We start from the raw sequence: 23,851 nt of genomic DNA, 5'->3' as shown, positions 1-23,851 counted from the left end.
CACATCCTCGCAGCAGCGGGAGCCCCGCCGGACGCTCCTCAGGCGCAACTGGCGGGACGGCCCCGATCCGTTTGCTGCCGCCCCTCACACCCCTCTCGGGGTGAACCAGCGACTGCAAACCGGCGGCTGCAGCCTCCAGCGCCAGCCCAGGCCTCGGCCGGAGCCCGGGCCTCGCCCGAAGAAGCGGCTCCGCCTCGCCGGGGGCCTCCCTCCCGCGTTCGGCCGTGAGGAGAGAGGCGGGCGGCGGCTCCCTCAGCCCCGCGCCCGCCTGTGAGTCGCGCTCTCCCACAGCCCCGCTCCGCCCCCCGCCCCGCTCTCGCGTGCGGCCCGAATCCTCCGCCTGGCTGCTTCTGTCCTCCCCCGGCGGCGCCTCGCGGGGCTCCCGTCTCGCGCCACTTTCGGGAGCCTTGGCGCCAGCGGAGGGGGGGCCGCGGGCGCCATGGCCGAGAGCGGCGTTCGGAGCCGGGACGGTGAGAGACCGGCGGGGAGCTCGCTGGGAGGGGAACCGGGGCGAGTCCGGGGTGGCAGCCTCCTTCTCCGCGGCGGGGAGGTGGCTGCCATCGTTCTCGGGTTTAGGCCCGGGGGGGGGGGGAGCAACGGGGCAGCGGCGCTGAGGGGGGGGGAGGAGGAGAGCGCGCGTGCGCGGCGGGCGGGCGGGCTGCAGCTCTGAGAGGGTCGGTTTCCTCACAGCGGTGAGGCCGGGTTATCCCGGGCGGGAAGGCCGGAGGGTTACCTTCCCCCTCCGGCCCCTCACGGGCTGCCAGGCTGGGGACGCGCCGGCATTTCGCTGCTGGGCAGTGGGTGGTCTCAGGTGGGATTGAAAGTAACGTTTTCCTCAGGAGCACGTTGCCTTAGGCGCTTGCTTACGGTGAGCGCAAAGAATTGACAGAAAAATCTCGGTAGAAATACACCCCAAGTGTTTGCATCTTTGCAGTTCTTCCACGTCTGGTGCCAGGCAGCGTAAGTGCCCCTTGGCGATACAAATCCTTACTTACTCGTCTCGGCCACACTGCCTAGGTGCAGCTCCATTAACCGTTTGGCCTCCTGCTGTCACCAGGAAGGGACTGGCCTTCTTCTCTGGCTGCCTGGCCTGGCCGCTTGCGCTAGCCCTGGGTCTCCTCTGCCTGCAGCTGGGGGGTTCAGCTCCTCACACAAAACCTATAGGCTTGTTCCTGGGCTGGTTGTCAGCTTTCATACGTTGGATTGGGACCATTCATTCTCTGTGGTCAGATAAATGTGTGTCCCCCCATCAAAATCAAGAGGGAGGGGAAGGTCAAGAGAAGCGGAGAGCACCTTGCTGGGGAGAGCACTGTGAAGGGAAGAAGGTGTAAGAGGAAGGGGGGCAGCAGTTTTCTGCTGCCAACAGATTACTCGTTCGTCTCAATCTAGCTGCACTCTTAAACGTTGTGAAACCACCCAAAAAACCATTACTGCTTTGTAGCAATATAGGCCTTTTCTAAGTCTGTCTGTTCCCGAGTTGTCATGGAGACATGCAAAATAAAAGGAGCTGGAAATTCCCAAAGAAAGAGTGGGGGGATCCTTTTCAGATAAGGGTTGATGAGATTTGAGAGATGCTTTGGAAATCTAGGTGATAGCGTATTGCTGAATATGAACTGGCACGAACTCTGTTTGATCTCTGTGTCTGTCTGAGACCATGCCTCCGGTATAATTCCAGAATTGGCTCATCAGGAGCCGTCTGTGTGCCTTTAGCCAAGTAGGTCTCTATGTTCATTTTAAGCAAAACTGCAGCCATCTATTAATACATCACTGAACACTAAGTACCAAAGGTAACAGCAGCTCATTACTAAACTTATTTCTCTTGTATTTAATTAATTGCAGCTATGCATGAGTCTGGAAGTTTTGCAGCATCACGTTCTAGACGTGAGAATAAGTCTAGAAGAGGCCAGCAAGAAGCACTGGAACGTCTGAAAAAAGCCAAAGCCGGTGAAAAAATAAAATATGAGGTGAAAATTCCTTCTCTTTTATTAGAAAGTGAATGGGAGCTGAGATGCTTAACTACCCTTTAATACGTATCTAAAAGTTACAGGAAACAAAATCTGCCTTTGGATCAGCTTTTTTTCTTTAACGGTGTATGTTTTTCAGAATGTAATTGTTTTGCTGCTTTCTGGTATCATTTATTTGCTGCTTTCTGTTTTCAAAACTAAACCCGTTTTATTAACTGCAAGTCAGACATGCTTGTTACTGCTTGATAACTATCCCACAGGGATAAATTTTAAAATTTGTGTCATTAATGTTATGATAGGAAGTACTTTTTTTTTTTAAACTTCAAATGATTTTAAACTTTAAATGAATTTCAAAGCTTTATGTGACCGAAATCCATTAATATTGATATGCTATGTTTCCACAAAAACCCCAAAATTTAAGTATTTAACTGATAGAACTGAAATCTGGCAGTGTAACTTTGATACCGGCCAATTAATTGTAATGCCAATAGGAAGTGATTTGCACGTTGAGGTGGATAAATCTGAAGAAGCCTGGCGTGCGTAGATCATTAACGTGCAATTTTACTCTGAGGCACAAAAGAGCGTTTTCAGCATTACGCTTGGGCACATCAAATCACCTTCCTTTTCATTGAGGTCATCTTGGTGTTTGAAATAGAGCCAAAGGTCAGAAGTCTCCATTGCTAGGATTTTTTGGGGTTTTGGTGGGGTTTTTTTGTAGTGTGAAACGAGCAATAAAGCAAGTCAGTCTGAAATGAAATCTCTACCAGTACTTCAGTAGATTTTGATTTTCAGCATACTGTGATAATTTAAAAAATTCGTCACTGCCAAAAAAGAAGCTTAAACTGAATGTGTGCTTACTAGTTGTGAACAATGTAGCAGTGTAGGGAACCATGCATTTCTTGGGAACTTTTACGTTCATACTGATGACCTATATTAACAAGTAATGGGATGGGAATTATTAATCCTTAGTATACTTTTAACTGTAGGTTGAGGAGTTCACAGGTGTTTATGATGAAATAGATGAGGAAGAATACTCCAAGATGGTCAGAGAACGTCAGGATGATGACTGGATTGTTGATGATGGTAAGTTAAGATTCATTTGGAGAATTATTTTGATTATAGTGTTATAACTCAATTAGGCTTCATAATGTTATAGTTAGTATGTTATTACAAATTGTTTTAGGAGGCAAGAAAGAGATAAGCTTTTATATGGAAATGAATCTTTTGCATTGTTCTCATAGTAGTGTATTGGGATGGTAATGAAAATATTTTTCCATTAAGAAGTTTTTGAAATTTTATTTCCAGTTATCAGTGACATAACTTTAAAAAGAAGTACTGTAATTGATAATTTCTAATTAAACACATAATAAGTGTATTTAGTCTAATAGAAGGTACAACTGGGAGTGCTGTAGTTTTTAATACTTCTGCATTTATAACTTTTGCTCTATATTAAAGGAGAAAAGTTTAAATATGTAAAACTTTTGATTATGAATTTATTTAGAAATATCATTTAGAATTTATTTAGAATTTAAAATGTAAATCTTTAACAATTTGTTTTTCTGCAGATGGGATAGGTTATGTAGAAGATGGAAGGGAAATCTTTGATGAAGATCTGGATGATGACGCTCTTGGTTCCAATAAGAAAGGTAGGTTGAACATGACCGCTGTAGAATGGCTTCCAGTGGCTTTTAAAAGGTACCTAAAACGGGCAGCTTCTTGGCATCAGTATGTGGTGAATGTGGCCAAATAACATGTTACTTGAAGCACTATAGTTCTATACCTGTGACTGTGGATTTTGTTTAGCCCCTGTGATACGGAAGGTAGAGGTCCACAAATTGAGGTCAAATCACTGCTAACTACTTCAGCACTACTGGGGCAATTTTGCTTACGGTCCTCTGTGGGATATATATTCACTTCTAGAACAAATGCATCTAGGAATGATCTTGGTTTCCAAAGCCAGTGTCTAAAGGATACTTGGTCTCTTTTGCCACTAAAATACCTGCATGCTTTTAAGCATCTGGGATCAAATGATTTTGCCAACTTTTATGAAGTTGCTGGCAAACTGAGAAATTGAGTCTGGTGTTGAGAATCCAAACCTAGTGCCAAACTCCTGGATGCTTGTGTTTTTTTCAGGAGATGTTTCCATGTAAAGTATCTTGGTCCTTTTTCTGGAGTATGAACTTGGGTATGCAGAGATCATCTCTGATGTGACTAGGAAAGATAGGGTGCTGATAAGGTTTTGCGCTTTTTTGTGTGTGCATGACAGCCATTACAAAGCTGACAGCAAATGAAAGATGATTAAGCCTCATCTCAGCCAGCAGTGCGAAGGTGGAAAAAAATATACTACTTCAGCTATCTATTCCTGGACCCTTAAACACTGAGCTTTGCTGATGCAGAATTCACATTTTATATTTTTCTGTAGGAAAAGGTGGCAAAACATCTACGGTTGATAAAAAGAACCTGAAAAAATCGGTGGTGTCAAAGCCAAACACAATTAAGTCTATGTTTATAGCCAGTGCTGGGAAGAAAAACACAGATGTAAGTTTTTTTTGTTTGTTTGTTTTTGTTTTTGAATTGAAAGATTTCTAACTTGTTTGCAGTGGTTTAGTGGGAGTGGAATAAAGCAAGGGCTCATTTCAGTTTCTCATGTCTAGCAAGACATAAACTCCTGTTACAATCTCTTAGATATGGAGCATTCCTGAAAACATGTGTGTTTTGTGGAAACCCTTTAGTCGTTTCCTGCTGGTCTCCTGGTTGGGTTTGCACATATAACTAAGAACTGTTTGGCTAATCTGTTATTTTGCAGAAAACTGTGGACCTGTCAAAGGATGATTTACTAGGGGATATTCTTCAAGATCTTAATGCTGAAGTAAGTATGTTAATAAAATCTGTTTGAAACACCTTAATGCATTCTTTTTTTTTGCCGTGGAACATCTCAAGAAAATACAGTTCTTCCTAAAACTAGACGATATAAGATTGATTTCTTCCATAGCACATCTGCTTGGTATATTCCATGTATGCATGCAGCCTACCTGTCATCTCCACCATGCAGAAGTTGCGTGACTGTATTGGTTTGATAAGCCAAAACTACTATGTCCTGATTAGATGTGGTTTATATTAATGTGATGTAGAGCCTGTGCTAATGCACCCTTCTAGGTTTTAGTCAGCTTGGAGTGAAACGGGACTTAACCTGCATCTGAATCGCATATACCATGTATGTGTATCACCATGCTCCAGCCAGTATACTGTAGCATATTTCCATCTGGTGTGTTTGGGTTCATGAGGGGACCTGAAGGAGGACTGTTTCAGCAGATGATGTAGCCTGAACTTCTGTCTGCCTCCTCCTGCTTTCCACAGTTTGCTAGAGAGAACCAGATTAACACTTCTCTGAGTTAGGAGTGCAGGATGGCTGCTGTAGCAGGCTTGGACTGTCTCAAGTGAGGCTGTTCTTGTCATTAATGACTTTTCAATGAGTTAATGCCCCTTAGCAGGATTCCGTAAAATGGAAAGGATTGCTTACATGTAAACCGTGAAACTGCTGTAGTGGTGAGATACTGAATTGAAATATGTTGTATCATAATAAGCATAATGTGTTTTTACAGAGCAGTAAGAGGGGTATAGATGTTCCAATGTAAAGTTGTTGTCTTGGTTTTGTATGCTTATTATTTTACTTCTCCCTGTGATATCTGATTGAGAGTTATAATACCTTAGGCTATCAAAAACTCTCAAATCATTAAGCAAATACGTTGTAATGCTGTCAAATTTTGTGGAGCGTTGATTAGGGGAAATAATGCTAATAATTACACTATGGCTTCTATTTACTTAACTAGTAGTTAGCTATTGTTTTTTTGGCTTTGTTGTTTGTTCTCTAAAATTTTCTTTTGTTACTAGCTGTTGATGAGTATAAAATATCTGTGCATGTAAATAAATTAAAACGGGTTTTCCTCTAGTGTGACAGCGCTGAAAGAGCACTTCTGCCTTTCTTAAGGCATGTGTGCTCAATACTACTGTTTCAGCAGACATGAGGAACATCCCACCAGTTATTCTGATATTTGTGCATTAAAGGCACAGTTAGCTATTGAAATGCCTGCTGTTTGAAAAGTGTTTCACTTATTGATGACAGTTTTTCTCTCAAACTGTTTACCAAAAAAATCTAGCGTCGGTCTTCATGGGCTGATTGCTCAGATAACTTTTTCTTTTTACGTGGCTGAGCTGTATATCAGGAGGTGTGTTTTCTTGGCAAATGAGAAATACTGGTGGCTTTCTTTGTCTTTTGGTGGAAAATGTTACTAACCAAGGCAAAAGAAAACACTGAACAACACCTTCATTTTGTCACTTTCTCTTTTCTTTTAATATTCAGACTGTTCAAATAAGCCCACAACCAATTATAATGCTGAAAAGGAAAAGATCTGCTGGAGTACCACTGAATCCTTTCTCTGTGCAGTCCCAAACTCCTAAGGTAATGGAAAAAATCAAAAAAGTTCTCATTAATAAGTATTAATCTGTATTTTGGTTGATTTGAATGCTGTTGTCTTTTATTTCTGCTTCTAGATTACCTTTCTCATTAGCTTCCTTAGCAATGTTACTGTGTAACTTCATGCATTTTTTTGTCTTCCCTTTCCATGTTAATACTTAAACAGAATACAACTTCATCTGTATCTTTAGTATAGTAGTAGTATATAGCTGTTACATTTGACAGGTGAAACTGTCTTTATAATGTCCAGTGCATCACATGAAGGTGAGCTTCTGCTTTTCTACTCTTAGGAAAAAAGAGACAAAGACCCTTGTGGCAAGGAAAGGATGATGGGAAGTGAAATAAGCATAAGAGACTCTATTTGTGGGTGTGGAAAAGGCTAAGAAACTCTATTTGTGGGTGTGGAAAAGGATAAGAAACTCCTCTTCTGCAGAAATGAAAAGCAAATGGAAAATTGAAGCTATGGATAGAAGTTGACCCTAGTGGAAGATTTTGGAGTGAAAGGAGGGATGGGCTGCCAAGGGTGGAAGGCTAGCATTTTGTTAAGAGTTCTGGTAAATGAGAAGGTTGTTATAGCTGGAAATACAATGAGATATTTGGTAAGAGTCTGTAGAGGGCAAATGGAGTAGAGTAGATAAATCCGATTTGTGAAACCTTGTGTATTAGTGACATCAGCTCTTATGCAGATAATAATTGCGAGTGGCACTCATTTCAGCAGTTGTGTTGGAGCCTAGAAGTAATTGAAAAAGAAAAAAAGGGGGAGATACAGTAAGGAGGATCTTTGTCTTTCAGTGCAAAACAGTGGTCACTTTTAGTAGGAAACATTGAGAAGGGAATTAATTCCCAGACAGTCTGTTCAGATGATAGCTTCTGTGATCCTAGGAGATTTTAGACAATGAAACAGATGAAGAGGATGAAGAGTCCAGCCTTAGAAAATAAATGGGCATAAAAAGCAAGATGGCAGTGATGCTTTCTACTTCAGGAGATGAGCAGGAATATAAGTATGAATAAATGCATTTGGCTGAGCTGGCAAAAAATTGTTGGTGAAGGTAGATTAAGTAATGTTTGCTTTCTGTTTAAGGTGAGTGAAGGGCTGAGTTTGGCGTTTGCCACAGTAGAAGTAGCTGTACTGAGATTAGAACCCTAGAGACGATTGTGTGCCACTCTAAATTCTATGTCGGTAGATAACAGCTTTCCCCAAGATAGAAGTTTTGGACCTTGCCGCAGGTCAAGGGCCAGTAGATGGAGAGACCTGTTGTTGGTCATGGCGGAGGGTACTTCATACACATCTTCCATAAAAAGAGGTTCTGTAGCTGCTGCCGTAGCGGTATCTTGTCTGAAAAACAAACTATGTGCTTATTGCTTCAGATTTTAGACTTGCAGAGCATGCTGAAATGCGGTTTCTTTGTTTTCTTCACTCTCCCTGCCATGTCTGTAGCATGAAGAAATCCAATGGAGAAGCACTCTGTTTTCTAGATCCATGGTGTCTTCTAGATGTCCTGAACTCATTGCTGATATGAACAGGTGTAAACTGCCAGATTGGCCTTCTGCGGTTGTTCCAGGCTCTGTCCCTGCCTGACGTATATTGTCACATACGCAGGTGACACAGAGGTTTTAATTTAGGAATGGAGTAGTGCTATGTGGGGAAAATAGTGAAAGTAACCACAAACTTAATTAAATGACAACCATGGCCTGTTGTAAACTGCTTTTTAAAATTATAGTAGAAAAACATAAGAATTTAAAGTTTACTTTTAAGGAGTTTTAGCTATCATGCAAAATATGTGGAGCTTTTCCTCTATCCCAGGTTACTAGTTCTGCAAATAGCAAGTGCTAGATTTTTTTTTTTTTTCCTTTTTTGCTCTTAAGAGAATTTTTTTAAACTCATGGCTAAAATGTCTTTCAGGTAATCACCCCTATATCAAAGAAAGCTCCTGCTCATCTCAGAAAGGAAGCTTTTCCTCCAGCTTCGTTTCATCCTAAACGTCCCAATTACACAGCAAAATCTGTCATAGTCTCTGAAAAAGAGGATACCAAGTATGTGCAAAAAGCTACAGAAAATGGGGGAATAGTGAAGACAATAGAAGAGAAAGCTATTGAAGGTATCAAAAAGAAATCAAAACCCAGTTCTGGAAACTCTTTAAATATATGGCATATTAGTGTTAAAACACTTCTTAGTTATGCTAATTAGATGCTTAGATAGCTTAAATGTGATATTTTGTTTGTATATTAATACTGTATATTACGTTCATGCATGTAGTATGCTATCTATGTATACTGCTGTAGTATACAGTGTGTCAATTTAATGACTCAAGCCCTTAGTGCTATGTGCAACACTTCCAGATGATGATCAGGGAATGATGGATTTTGATGAGGAGGACTTTGATGAACCTATGGAAGCAGAGCATGTGGAAACTATACCTGAGACAGCTGAAAGCTTGAAGAGGGATGAGGAAATTGAAAAGAAAAAGACAGAGCAGCTGGAATCAGAGAAGAAAGAGACATCTGTCTTGTAAGAATCTCTTTTTCTTTTTTTTTTTCTTCTACCAATAAGCCTTAGATTTATCTTCATATTTGTCTTTGCCAATGGGATAATTATGATACAGACAGAATGATGATAATGCTATGTGATGGGTTTTTTTGTAGTGACGTTAAAAATGGTAATGTTGAACATGCTGATAGCTAATTAACTGAAAAATACTTGCTGTCTTTGGGATTTAGCACATGACAACATAACACTTTTCAGTATATTGAGGTGACTCGATGTGGGTGTTGAACAATGATCTTCAATGCCAATAAGCAAAAATGAGGAATTGCTAATGATGCTTATTCTAAGCAACTATGAAGGTATTTCATAACATTAGTTGTAGTTAAAAGCATTGTTGCTAAAAGTAATTTCACATGGTGAACAACTATATCTTTGGAAATAGGAGAAAAGTTTTTTTTTCCTGTTTTTTTCAATTGTTTGGAAGAATCTTGAATCATATGTTTCCATAACTTTAAACTGTAAAATATTAGAATGAGCAAAAAGACTTAAACATTTAATGACTGAAAAGGTAGTTTTGTTGAAATAATCTGTTGTTCCCACTAAGCAGCTTGTACAGATGAATGGATATATTTGTTGTTTAAAGGCTTGAATGACCAAGGCTGAAATACCAGGTGAATGATTTTTAAAGCCTGCCTGTTGTGTACTGAGAACCATACTTGCATGTGGGTTTCTCTCTTTGTCACTCCATCCTTCTTTTCAGAAGAAATCTGAGGAAACCCAACTGTTGGGAATGTTGCTTGGAAGTGGAAAGAGCAACAAAAGGTGTGAGATTATAGGGCTGAAAAAAAGCAAAAGGGTGGTCATAGTAAAGGCATAAGTTTACTTCTTGTTTCTTTCTTCTTCTGCAAAATCCGCAGAAGTTGTTCTCTCCCAGGTATCTCATGTTGGGATGGAATTGATGAGGATGAAGCTGATCTAGTAGTGGCAGAAGTTCAGCTGGACCCCAATCTCCTTCCACTTGTGAATGGGGAAAATGATGATCAAGTCTTAAGATTTTATTGGCTGGATGCTTATGAAGATCAGTACAGTCAGCCAGGTAACTGTTCAGTTAAAGGCAGAAAATGCCATTCTGATTCTTTTTATGTAACTGGGATTTTCAGACTTGCCTAACTTTTGTCTAGATGCCCTGTCTCTCTGTGCTTCATAACTTGTACATTCATCTCTTGTTTTTCTACACCTCTGTCCTCAGTGCAGGGCACTATGACTGGGAAAAGTAATGTCGTCTCTTGGCCTAGTATAGCAGTAGGGAGGTACAAAGGGAGCTACTACCACTTCTCAATGTTGGTGACCCATTGGCAGCCTTAAAACCCAGTGCACTCCAGGAATAAGTTGATGTTGTTAATTTCTTACTCCATGGTGCAACAATCGAGCATGCTTTCTTCCTGTTTCTGGAAATGTAAATGAAAATTCTGGTGGATTATTAGAAAGCAGTTGCACAATTTTATGGGAAGGAAAGGTATGTCTATCAAGGGAGGAAGGTGGGCTGAAAGATACGAGGTCTATCTAGATCCCTTTATTCAAACTGTGTAAATCTTGAAGATTGTCTTTGGATTAACATCCCTAAGATACTTTGTGCAGTTGAAGTGTGAATCCTAGCTCTCATCGTCTTCAAAACTGCGGCATTCTGATCTCAGCCCTGACAAAAGAAGTCGTGTTCACATCTGTTCTAAGCACTTCCCATCTGTCCTCTCATTACATCAGCAGCTTTAGGATCTTGGGTTTCTAATTTGTGCTTCATGTAGGTTTACCGGAAGGTTCTTCCATATGTTGTTGAAGGTTTTTTGGGTTGATGCTGTAAGCATTGAGTCAGATATGTTTCTTTGTTACACCTTTTGTTGTGAGTTGGGATGCCAGACTTAAATATGAGACTGTGCTGGGCTGAACAGCTTGGTGATGGGAGTGGTAATAATCATAGATATCTTGATGAAATCAATGGCTTTAATATAAAATTGCTACTTTTAAAGACCCCACTATTGTTCTTTTTCCTTCTTTTTGTCTTCTAAGTCAGTGGTTGCTGAATGGAACATAATTATGAAAGGATTTCTGTTCCTCGCATGCAAGGAGTGTTCTTTTCTCATTATGACTTTTTCAGGATTGAATAATAAAGACTGCACCTGTTTTCAATTAGTAATGTAGAAGGGAAAATTTTGATACTGCTTTTTGTTTAACAAGTTCATGATCTTTGTTTATGCCTCATTTGCTGTGATGTCAAATGCATTGCCTGAAGAGTAAATACTATAGCATAATCATAAGACTCTTTCAAACTTAATGATTTTTTTTGGAGGCTTACTTTTCATAACTCCCTTTACTATCTTAGGCAAAGAACTTGAGAATTGTAATCCTATTAACATTTTAAAGAAATAACAAATAAAAACTGCCCTTTCTTTCCCCTCTGCAAGACATTTTCCTTGTTTCATGACTTCGCTTGCCTTTTGGTTCATTGGTAGCATGATCTTTCTTTTCACCGACTTTGTGTTTGATAAGCTTTACTCCCATTTTTTCTTTGTTTCTTCTTTCTATAATCAGGCTAACAGGGGATAAGGCCTGATATCTCTTATTTCTTGGTTTTACATATGAAATGTCTCTGAACTCTGAAGTTAGCCCTGCTTTTGGGGGGGGGTGTGCATGGGGGTGTTCAACTAGGTGACCTCCAAAGGTTCCTTCCATCCTAAATTACTCTGAATCTGTGAAGTCTGGGGGTTAAGACCACTTACTTGTCCATGCTAGAGTTGATTGAAGTTTGTCTTTGCAATCCAGGCAGCCTTTTACCCTGTCTTTGACTGGCTCGTGTATCCTTCTTTCTACCTCGCCTGCTTATATGTATGCCTCTGACAGGTTAACTTCTCCATGCTTGTAGTATTGCCAGCTGTTCAAGCAACCAGCTACTGTTTTGTGGTCTCTCCCATAGTTTCATCTTTCTGTATGATATAAACCTATCTGAGTTTTTTATCCCTTTAAAAAAAAAAAAAAAGATTGCTGGGGACAAGAACTTCATCTTCCCTGTCACTTAGATCTGTAATTTGAGCTCTTTTTAGATCCTTTTATTCAAACTGTCTAAATCTTGAAGATCGCCTCTGTATTAAAATCTCTAAGATACTTTGTGCAGCTGAAGCTTGTATCCTTGCTCATCATCTTCAAAACCACAGCATTCTCTGTCCTTGACAAAAGTAGTCTTGTTCTCATCTATTCCATGCACTCAAGAAATTATTTTTCTTAGCCTGTCACTCTAACCCTGTCATCTGTCTTAGTGCATCCTCACTGATTTATCTTTGATCTTATGGAGTAAGAAAGGTGCCTCTACACCTGATAGATTGCGTGGCAAAGATAAATTATAACTCTTAACCAAGGACCTGTTTGTGCATTGTCAGACCAAGGAGAAACATAGGTTCCAAAATCTTCATGTGAAAAACTGTTTCTGAGACAGTCTCAGCTCTGATGTTTCTGATTTCATCAATAGTAATGTACTGTAGGAAGAGTGTCTTTCATGTAATCAGATTCCAAATTGTTTGGAGTTTGAAGGGAACTCAGGTGAAGCCAGGTTTTTGAGTTGTACTTGGCAGCTTATTTTACTTGTAACTCACAAACTGTATGTGAAAGTCAGCTGGCTTTGTTCTATGTTATTTCAAAGTTTAACATCACTTGATTAGCAGTTTGCAGCATTTTGTGCTAATGCCAAGTTCTCTGTGGCTCAGAGATGTGCATGTACAATAATGACATGGTCCACAGTGAAGTCAGTTGTGCTAGTCCTGCTCTATATAGGCTTTCTGAATGTCTACCTTTGTTACAACTGCTGTCTTAGCATCCAGGATTTCTTGCGATGTCATACGTCTTTCCATGTTCTCATTTGTTAAAAAGTCAGTTGAAAACTTTTCACAGTTGATAAGCTTCTAGTTGTTGTCTGCAGAATGTATTTCTACGGGTTTTATTAGTAGTAGGGTCTTGATCTTATGGTACTAAAGTGTAGGAAAAATGAGTTGATTTTACTGGTCTAGCTGAAGAATGAAAAATTGTAGATAACACATGTTTCAGGAGTGATTGACAGCACAGGCATTCTGATTATCTTCAGCTTTCACTGACTTCTGTCTCATTCCTCCCTCTCCCCATGAATTATCAAACTAATGTAGGTAGAAATGGACTATCAGAACAGAATTCTAAGACTGGCTGTGTCATGTCATTTTGAATTTCACATATCAAGGTGTTACTATAGTGATGGAGGTAGGGGCATGAAGAACTGCACAGGTATCTATTTGTAAAGCTGGTGTTTAAAAATTTAAAATGTGCTGATACATTGGAAAGATTTGTTGTTCAAGGACCTAAACCAGAAATGGTTGTGTTTCTGTGTAAGAATACATAATAAGCTGCTTTAAGCAACATTAAGAATGATAAATTTACGAATTGCATATTGAATTCTTTGCTCTGCCCTTCTTCCTTAGGTGTGGTATTTTTGTTTGGCAAAGTTTGGATTGAATCTGCAAACACCTATGTCAGCTGTTGTGTGACAGTGAAAAATATTGAGAGAACTGTTTATCTACTGCCACGTGAAACAGTAAGCATATCTTTCAAGCATGTCAAACATAAGTACCTTTCATTCTGCTTGTGGCATGTTATGAGTTCTAGTAGTGTGTTTGTGGGAACTGTTGAAGCCAGTGTTGTCTGTAGGTGGTAAAATCCAGTGTATACACAGGATATCATGTGAGATGCAGAGTAGAGCATTGCTGCTTCCCCCGACCCTAACTAACAACTGCAGTCAAATTGTTATCTTTAGACTTGCTGCTTAGAAAATAAAGTTGTCTTGAAGTATTAGTAGAAAACTTAATGCTTTTTAAACACTCTGTTTCAAATAATATTTTTTAAATTTGGGGTTTCTTGGCTGATTGCGTTGTAGTTTTCACTTAAAGAAGAGATACGTGATTCATAATAGCAAAGCAAAATTCAACTTCTTGGTCATGTCTGCTGGCATTTTTTGTTAATTTGTAAAACCTGACTTCTGTTTTTGAGGAAATTGACCTATCCACTGGCAAAGAGACGGAGACTCCGGTAACTATAATGAGTGTTTTCAAGGAATTTAATGACTGCATTTCACCGAAGTATAAGATCATGAAGTTCAAATCCAAGGTTTGTCTACAAGCATCCTATTTGGTCATTTGCTGTTGTTCTGGTTTGTAAGGTGGAAAGTCTGTTGAAACACTGTCCAGTGGGGGAGGTCATGCTGAGATGCAAATATATAACTCCTGACATGTGTAAGTGTACCTGCCTGTAAAAGCCATCCCAGTGTCTTCCCAAATATCCATACTCCTTTAAGAAAGGTAAATCTGCAACATGATTGTTCCACCAGAGGTTTAAACGTACTGTTTTTGAAAATACTCATTCATTAGCTTCTTTGAAACTGGGTTGAATGTCAGACTGTCTTGCTTGCTTGCTGAGCTATTTTTGAGAATACAGAACAGACAGATGTTCTGATGCCTAAAGCCTGGGTATCAGCTCATGGTGTCAAAGTTTAAAATGAAAGATTGTGTTGTCCAGCAGATAGGTCAGTACACTGGGATTAGACCATCTTTGCATTTCACCAGGTGTATTGAACTTCATCTCTTGGCATGTCTTATCCTTCCTTTCACCCTTGCAGATTTGTCTTTTTAGAATGGGTGCCGTTCAGAGCATGGATTGTCATAGTGCGCTTACAGAGGATGTAACAAGTTGTGAGAACTGTCATGCAGTCTTGAAACTTAAGCTGTTCTGGGCTTACAGCTATGGGCAATAGTCTTATAGTGTTATTCTGCTGTGTTCTGTTTGCTCAACAAACCCTGAAAAGAACATTGGAAAACCAAAATGTTGCTGTAATGGAAAATTTGCACATACAGTAATATAATACTTGTTATAAGTCTGCAGGAAAAGAGCTGATACCGCTGATAGTGTTGCGCATTTGGACTGAATTAGTTCACTAGCGTGAGAAAGCTTTCTTGTTCATTTACATAGAACATTTGTCTTTTGGCAGGGGTGCAGAGGTGAGAAGTTTGTGTGGGGAAAGGTGGCTAATATGCAAGTTAGAGGAAAAGATGTGTTCAGAGTGAAGTGCTTAGAAATTTTTCTGTTTCTTGAAGCAACATGTCATTAGTCTGGCAAAGCTGGGTTTCATTGTAATTACTGGGTGGTGTGGAATTAGTTTTAACTTTTCCTAGCCTGGCAGTCTTGTGACTTCATAGGATTCGTTCCTGAATAGTTGATCAGGAAATGGAATGGCAAGTAAAAATGCAGGAAGAATGGAATTTAACAATATGTAAATGAGGGAAAATAAAAACAAGTTCATATAGTAATTCAGTTTGGAAAGACCCTCAGGAGGTCATCTAATACAAAGCAAGAGTACTTCTGAAAGTTTCAGTTGTTAAAGTGAAAATATGAGCAGTGTTTCTCAAATGGCAATTTCATGCAAGACATGATGTCTTTTCATCAATGTGTAGCTTAGTGCATTATTTACGTCATTCAGGGAAAATGCACGTCATTAGTACTTTGTAAAACTTTGGTTTTGTTCTAGATTATTTTCTCTCTCAAAACTCTGATGCAAATTCAGCTTTTTCAGTTTTCTTGGTGTTATTTCTCTTGTATAGTTGATTATAACTTAATTGTTATGTATTGGAAAGGAATGAATTTAACAATACGTAAAAAACAAGTTTGTCATAGCTCACTGCTTGAAGACCATTTGACGGATGAGGGAGGAAACTTGGGGCAAATCAATTCTTCATTAAAAGAGAGGATGCAAACACTTGTACTCCGGAAATGAAAGGAGGGGGAAAGGCCTTTGAAAAGACACAGATCTGCTAATAGAATCTTAGGAAACCTCCCCTGTTCCATGGTGTTCTAAGGAAGAATAGTGTGAGTGAGGTAATGGAGTAATATAGTTTAACCTTCAAAGATGGCTTTTAAAAATAAAGGTAAACCATATGCAGGAAGTATTTGAACTGTTATTTCTGATGTTAGTTCAAAGCTTATCAAATTTTTACTGAGTTTACCCAGAGCTCGGGGTGAAAGGCCCAACTGTGTTGTCCGGACCATGACTGTAGTGCTTCTGGGGTCCTTGAGTGTAACACAGGAGTGATCCCTAGCAAGAATAGGGAAGTAGCAGCACTAAGGTGGTGTTCAGATCTTACCTAGAATATTACAACACTTGATCACCGTGATGAGGAAAGATTAACTCAAGCGACAACAGGTACAAAAGATGGTAATTAGAAGGATGAGACAAAAGGAGAATCAGTTATACCAGAGATAACTATGAAAGAGCTTTAATTTTTTTTAGCCTAGTAAAGTGAAGAATAATGATAAGACCTTTTTGCTCTCTAAAAACATTAAAAGAGGATGAGCAGCAAGAAAGCTATTTAAAGGAGAGTTTTAGCAAAAGAACAAATTTATAAATTTTAATTCATGAATAAATTAGGCAGGATAGTTGGGTATGCAGAGAAGCTCTGGAATAACCTACCAGAATTGTTTCTGAACAGTAAGAATTCAAATTCTGTTTGAATTCATCAGACTCCTCAGTAAACTGAATTTTGCTAACATGGTAAAAGGCTATCCAGCTTTATTTTGCTGGCATAATTTTCTGCTGATTTTGATAGTTACTGTCTCCTGGAAGGGTTTAATGAGAACCGGAGCTAGCAGGAGGGTATGGCACTAGTAATGTGGGGGATAAGAGAAGAGATAGGATTGGAGAGCAGGGCTGTTGGTGGGGCCTTTAGAGGATTATTCAAGGAAGGTATTACAGTAACTCAGCTATTCCAGCTTAACACAAAATTGACTGTGAACAAGTGGCACCAAATCTGGCCAGGCTTACATTGCTACAGCAGGGGGTCCTTTTGCTGCCTGCATGGTAATTGTGGAAGTAGCGGGTTTGTCCCATTACTGCACCCTCCTTTTCTTTTGTTCCTCTCTGAGAGACCTCAGTTTGCCTGGTTATATACCGTATTAGTCTGTTTTTCATAAGGAGTCATCATCTTTCTTCTCATTGCAGTCATACCACCAGAGGTGTTGTGTTGTTATACAGCCCTTGGATCTGTGTTTCCATAGGGGTGTGCAGGGCTCAAATTGAAATAGTGGTGGCACTCAGCTGAGTGAATGCTCCCAAAAAGTGATCTCCACACAGTTGTGACTGTATGTGTTTAAGAGCTAATATGCTTTAGAAGAACTCCCCTGTTCTGTGATGTGCAGCCAATGTTCCACTACTGTGTTGTTAAGGGTTGGTGTTTTGAAAGATTTTTAAAAGGCTAATGGCAATATTGCTCAGGTGAGCAGAGCACTTGTGAGCAATGCATTCAGAGTAACACAAGTTTCAGTTTTGGCATACTACTCTGAAACTGAGAAACTCTTATTCTTCCATCATTAGCTGGAAATTGGAAAGGTTACTAGCATACTTGCCATGCACCCAGAGTTCTTTTATTCAGAATACCCAGTTTTGCGATGATGCGGAGAGAGCCAGTATTTATGCACTGAGACAAGTTGTCCTCTGTGCGTGTGTGTGTGTGCATCTTGGCCTTGCCAGCACCAAACTTTGTCCCTGGGAACAGATACACTTAAGCCATATCATTTCCTCCTGCACCTGCTGCTAATTGTAGCTTCAATGGGTTGCACTGCTGCCAAGTTAGCAAGTCTTCACAAATCAATTTGAAAGCAGCCTTACTCCACTTAGGAACTTAGCAGCTAATCACTGCTGCTCATTTCTGCTCTGTGAAGGGCCACTTGAAGGGCAGATTACTCTGCAGCAAAGCATTCATTCACTGCAGTTATGACCAGACGCTTGTGTAATTGAGCTGAGCTCTGTGGAATAACGCAGATGAATCACTGCAGCATACTATTTTTACACTATGTTCAGCTTGCGTTTGCAACAAGAACTTGTTTGAAGCCTGAGAGTGTTTTTTAAATTAAAAAAAAGAAGGGGGCTACCGGTAGTATGTGCTAAAAGCAATGCATTGCCATCTCTTATGTTACAGCTATGATGTGCTGCTTGTGTGAGGTGCTGCTTTGGCTCAACAGTTCAGATCTGTATTTGCATGCTAATTTGTAGTGCTTTTCTTTCTTCATAGTGGTGCTCTTGTACCAAGTTACATTACTGTTTTCTGCTTCCACATAGCTGTTGATGCCATAGTTGTTTCTGGATTTGCCTTCTTCCTATTTATAGCAGAGGGCCCTCTCCTCTCTTACCCAGGCTTTGCAGCCTTAAAACTGCAGTGTTATGAGAAGTAGCAAGCTTAACTGCCCGTTGTAGTGCTCTGAGGGAGCTGTTGCTGATGCTGTTAATTTAAGGAAAAAAAAAAACAAACCAGCCACCCAACCTCAAAACCAAATAACTTCGAGTTTACCTAACTGTGCATGTATTTTGTTTATTTGTAAATTTTATTCCAATTTATGGTGACTTTGTTCGTTCTTATTAAACTTAATTTAGTGGTATATTATGCTGACTCTATGTATACTGTGCTGAACTTAATGCACTGTCCAGTGAAAATATGCTTTTTAATTTAAGGGCCCTCTAGGAATTCTTGTAGTAAGAGTAATGTTCTAGCATAATTATGGCATAACATAATAACAATTTTATATAACGGTGCAGATCATTTGTGAAGTATTACAGGGCAGAGCATACATATTACAGGGTAGAGCGTGGCATTTCAGCAGGTGCCATAGTGATGTTGCACAGGATATTGTAATTATTTGGAAAATGAAGGCAGTTATTCTTAGAAACTGACAAGCTGTGCATGTTGTGGAAAATCATTATTCTTGAAGAAAGCAGAAGTGATACTTAACTTTCAGTAAAGTTGAACTGAACTTGAGACGGCTTTAACTATCTTTGTTAGAGATACGTAAACAAACTTGACTTGGGTTTTACTAGAAAGTAGTCACTCAAAATGAAAAATACAATATTGTCATAGAAATGATTCTGTTCTAAGCATGTAGTAAACAGCTGGCAGATGGTTGGGAAATAAGCTCTCTTGGGTGCCTCTCTGAAGTGCTGGTACACTAAAGTATGCAGTATAAAAGGAGGAACTGCATGCAGTTACGGGGCTACAGTCTCCTTGGGATCACAGACATGTGGTGGGATAGGATGTGGTTAAGAAGGACAGGCTGGAATGGCAAGGAGGGGGAGTGCCTTTTACATGTCAAAGCAATGGGCATGCATGGAGTCCTGCCTAAGGATGGGCAAAGAGCTGGTCAAGAGCTTATGGGTCAGGATTAGAGGGCAGACAAATGAAGGTGACATCATGGTGGAAAAAGAAAGCCAAAGCCCACCTACCTGGAGTTGAATCTGGTGAGGGAGGCAAAGAGCAGTAGGAAAGGCTTCTATAGGTACAGGAAGGCTAGAGGAAAATGTGGGCCTGCTGCTGAAAGGGACAGGGGATGTCGTGAAAAAGGGCATGGAAAAGGCCGAGATACTCAATGTCTTCTTCACCTTGGTCTTTACTGCTAAGTCCAGCCTTCAGCAATCCCTGACCCCAAGAGACCAGAAGGAAAGCCTGAAGCACAGAAGACTTGTCCTCGATGGAGATCAGGTTAGGGAACATTTAAACAAATTGGACAGACACAGGTGCATGGGACCTGATGGGATGCACTCATGAGTGCGGAGGGAGCTGGCCAATGTCATTGCAAGGCCACACTTGATTATCTTTAAAAGGTCATGCTGATCAGAGGAGGTTTGTAAGGACTGGAAGAAAGTGAATGTCACTGCTATCCTCAAGATGGGCAAGGAGGAGGAGATTCCAGGGAACTAGAGGCTGGTCAGCCTCATCTCAAGCCCTGGTAAAAGGTGATGGAGCAACTAATTGTGAGAACAACTGTTTTCCAGACACACAAAGCACAAGAAGGTGCTTGGGAGTGTTTGGTGTGGGTTTATGAAGGGGAAGTCATGCTTCACCAAGCTGGTAGCCGTCTGTGAAGAGATGACTGACTGACTTTGCAGACAAGGGGAGAGCAGTGGCTGTTGTTCATCTTGACTTTAGTAAGGCTTTCAACACTGTCTCCCATAGTATCCTCAAAGACAAACTAATGAAGTATGGGCTAGGTAAGTGGAGAGCGAGCGAGGTGGACAGAAAACCAGCTACACTGCTGGGCTCCAGGGGTTGTGATCAGCAGCACAAAGTCCAGCTGGAGCCCAGTCCCTAGTGGTGTACCCTAGGGGTCGATACTGGGTCCAATCCTGCTTAGTGTCGGTGTTAATGACTTGGATGATGGTGCAGAGAGTACCCTCAGCCAATCTGCAGACAATACAAGACAGGGAAGAGTGGCTGATATACCAGATGGGTGTGCTGCTGTTCTGAGGGATCTCGATAGGCTGGAGATGTCTCATGACCTACAGGAATCATCTCATCAAGTTCCACAAAGGGAAATAACAAGTCCTATGCCAGGGGAGGAGTAACCCCATGGACTGCGGGACTGACTGGCTGTAAAGCAGCTTCGCAGAAAAAAGACCTGGTCATCCTGATAGACGCTAAGTTGACCATGAGCCAACAACATACCCTTGCGGCAAAGGCAGCCATGGGCACCCTGGGCTGTGAGGCAGAGCATTGCCAGCAGGTTCAAGGGAGGTGGTCCTTCCCCCTTACACAGCCCTGGGGAGACACACGTGGAGTGCTGCATTCAGCTGAGCTGCCCAGTATGAGAAAGATGTGCACGTAGTGGAGCAAGTCCAGCACAGGACCACAAAGATAATTACAGGGCCTGGAGCATCTGTCATGTGAGGTGAGGCTGAGGGACCTGGGACTGCTCAGCCTGCAGAAGAGAAGGTTCGGGGCAAGGGATTGGTGATGTAAATCTTATCATTGTATATAAACATCTGATGGGCAGGAGTAAAGATGACTCTGGCAGACTCTTCTCATTGGTGCCCAGTGGAGGACAAGAGCAATAGGTACCTTTTGAAACACAGGAAATTTATCAGAACGTAAACCACTTTTTTACTGTAAGGGAGGTCAGGCACTGGCACAGGTTGCCCAGAGAGGCTGTGGAGTCTCCATCCTTGGAGATACTCAAAACCTAACTGGAGAGGGCCCTGAGCAACCTGCTGTAGTTGACCCAGCTCTGAGCAGGTGGCTGGACTAGACAATCTCTGGAGAAACCTTTCCATCTCGGCCATTTTATGATTTTGTGGTGGTCTGCAACCACCAATTCTCGTGAGTATGTCTGAAGCCTGTGAATTTGCAGAATGTTACTGAGTTTCCTGAGCTATTAAGATTGTATGTTTTTGTTTTGTAATGGTTAGTATACTTGTAAGTCAATTCTGTAGAAACTCTTCATGCTAGGAAAACGTGAAGAGATTAAATACAGGTACTAAAACATTCTTACTGTCTTTAGATGGTTATAATGAGTTGCAGAATTGGTAATATATAATCAAGCCCATGATATTTGAGATGTATGTTTTGGCTGGCCTTTATTTCGTTAGGTTTCTTATTGGACAGAATGAATATTCAGTTGGGAGATACTGACAAAATAATATCTTTGTTTTATACAGAAAGTGGAAAAATATTATGCTTTTGAGATCCCAGATGTTCCAGCAAAATCTGAATACTTAGAAGTTAAATATTCGGTGAGTATAATTAATCTGATGAAAGACCAGAACCTGCTTTCTTGCCTAATTAAGAATTCTATGATTTTACTAAAAAAAAAATAAAATTTGAAGTATTTGATCTTTGGCTGTACCTCTGTTACAGTGTGTAGTTAGTTGCTCATTGTCTTGTAATTAAAAAAAAGAAAAAAAAAAAGAGGCTAATACCCAAGCTTGTGGCTTTTTTTGTTATTTATATGTTGGTTAGTCCTTAACAAAAATAGTTCATCACCAGGTAACCTATAACATTGATTTGTTAGCGTTAGCTCTGTTTGTGTAAATATGAGGGGGAAAAATACTTCCTACAACTACTGCATTCCTCCTGCCTTGTCCCCCAATTATAATTTGATTACTGATTTACAACAATCTGTATTCCCAATTATCCTGCTTTATTTTTTTATTGCCTTGCCACTGAATCAACTAATCAGCCAAACAACCCTTTAGCTGTACTGGATCAAGGCCCAGAGTAGCCTAAGATGTTTTAAATTACTTACTACCCTTAAATATTTTGTTGAATCCATGTCCAGAATACAGCTGATATCTCTGCTTATATGGCTCTTGCAAATAGCAGCTAGGCGAGAAAGACTTTTGTTGAAGAGCTGTAAAATTGAGCAGCAAAGATGAAAAAATTTCCCATCAGAACATCAGTAGCTGTTCTTCATTAGCAAAAATACTTGATTTGGTTTCAAATGTAAGAGACAGCAGTCTTGGACCTATTGAGTCAGTTGCTCTGATAATGCCTTTTTAACCCCCCTTTTTATACTAGTTCTAGGTGCGAAAGCAGCATCCCATAGAGATTTGCTAGCTATCTCAAATTTTTCTTTACCTGTGTAGAAACACTTTATCCAATCTTTATATGACAGACAAGATTAAAGGTGTAACTATCTAATTAAGTTTACAACATGAGCAGTTTCTGTATTAAAATGGTTATTGAACATTATTGTAGTCTTGGCTGGTGATAATATTTCTGTCTTACATCCAGTATGGATGAAGAACTTTTGCCTCAATGCATTTTTACATTACTGTCCTGGTTTTGTTATGCACCTATTTAAGTCGAGTCAATAGTGTAATTTCTTCAATTACTGTAAGGTATTATGGGTTAAGGCTTTGCTTGTGGGAAATTACAGTGATTTCAGATATTGTGTAGTTTTGTTAAGGTGCTGTCTGAATATAGTGTGTCAACCTTGAAGACTTCTGTGGGGTGAAATAACTCGCTGCTTTCTGTTACTTGTTAGGCTGAGTGCCCTCGGCTTCCCCAAGATCTGAAAGGACAAACATTTTCACATGTATTTGGAACTAACACCTCTAGCCTGGAACTTCTGTTGATGAGTAGGAAGATCAAAGGACCATGCTGGCTGGAAATAAAAAATCCACGTATGGTGGTTTGCATGTGAAATACTTGGTTGCTGGAAAACACACGTCATTATAGATCGGGGGAAGGAAGGGAAATTTAAATTGTACTGATGAATTATCATTTTGTAAATTAACCTTGCAATTTATCTGTGTAATTTTCATTACCTAGTACAAATTGTAACTTATTGTTCCTTTTTTGAGTGAGAGCTCTATCTGTATAAAGTTGCACACTGTACAGATGAGATTATAGCTTTGAACGGCAGTGAGAGGGAGCTCTGCAGTGCCTAGCAGCTATTCTTTGGTGCATACCCTAAAGCCTCGAATACTGAGCTAAAGTTAGTTTCCTAGAAATTTATTCCTCTTTCTTCTTTTGATAACTTAAAATTCATGTTTTTTCTGCAAATGTATCTTTTTAAGAACAAACTGCTGCTAGAAGGCTTTTTTGTTTGTGTGTTAGGTTTTTTTCCTGGCACTTAGAACGTGGTGTGGAGCTTTTTTAGTTTGAAATCCTTTCCGCCTCATGAGTGGCATGCACCACTTACAGGTGGTTATGCTGCCTTATTTTGGCTTGGTTAGAGCCCTTTACTCAAGGTGTGCTACATATTCTGAAGAATGTAGGGAAGTTGATCATACTGGAGAAAAGCTACGTCTATTAGTGCAGTCTCCTTGGGGCACTTCAAACGTAGAACTGACAGTATGAACGCTGACTCCAGGAGGGTTCTCCTCTTCAGCACCTTGCTCACTGACAAAGCTGATACCAGTAAGGATTTTATGCTGGAATAGACAAGACAAATCCCTGACTGCCAAAAGATGGATTAGCTGTGATGGGTTTTCCACCAGACATTGGCCAAGTATCGGTGTACTTTCTGGCACTGATTTTAAAGGCCTAAGAGGGGTTTTGCATCTGCACTCTTTGCCCAAGAACTGACTTCTTATTTCTTTGGCAT

General features: G+C 40.4%; 1 protein-coding gene across 2 annotated transcripts in view; it reads left to right on the top strand.

Moving 5' to 3' along the window:
* The first annotated feature begins 364 nt into the window (after positions 1-364).
* POLA1 (DNA polymerase alpha 1, catalytic subunit) overlaps positions 365-23,851 on the top strand; it is a 204,317-nt gene continuing 180,830 nt past the window's right edge. The window contains exons 1-14 of one of the 2 annotated variants that reach the window (XM_030020516.2): positions 365-470; positions 1,840-1,964; positions 2,951-3,047; positions 3,530-3,610; positions 4,387-4,502; positions 4,771-4,833; positions 6,325-6,423; positions 8,342-8,537; positions 8,779-8,947; positions 9,841-10,019; positions 13,417-13,529; positions 13,982-14,098; positions 21,459-21,533; positions 22,787-22,925. In XM_030020516.2, coding sequence (XP_029876376.1) covers positions 440-470; positions 1,840-1,964; positions 2,951-3,047; positions 3,530-3,610; positions 4,387-4,502; positions 4,771-4,833; positions 6,325-6,423; positions 8,342-8,537; positions 8,779-8,947; positions 9,841-10,019; positions 13,417-13,529; positions 13,982-14,098; positions 21,459-21,533; positions 22,787-22,925 — 1,600 coding nt within the window. In that variant the 5' untranslated portion in view covers positions 365-439. Of the gene's footprint in view, positions 471-1,839; positions 1,965-2,950; positions 3,048-3,529; positions 3,611-4,386; positions 4,503-4,770; positions 4,834-6,324; positions 6,424-8,341; positions 8,538-8,772; positions 8,948-9,840; positions 10,020-13,416; positions 13,530-13,981; positions 14,099-21,458; positions 21,534-22,786; positions 22,926-23,851 lie in introns of both variants that reach the window. The other variant, XM_030020515.2, reaches the window with a different exon arrangement.

This window comes from Aquila chrysaetos, chromosome 7, assembly GCF_900496995.4.
Source record: "Aquila chrysaetos chrysaetos chromosome 7, bAquChr1.4, whole genome shotgun sequence".
NCBI classification, from domain to species: Eukaryota; Metazoa; Chordata; class Aves; order Accipitriformes; family Accipitridae; genus Aquila; species Aquila chrysaetos.
Note: the sequence above shows the minus strand (reverse complement) of the source record. Positions and strands in the feature narration are given on the sequence as shown.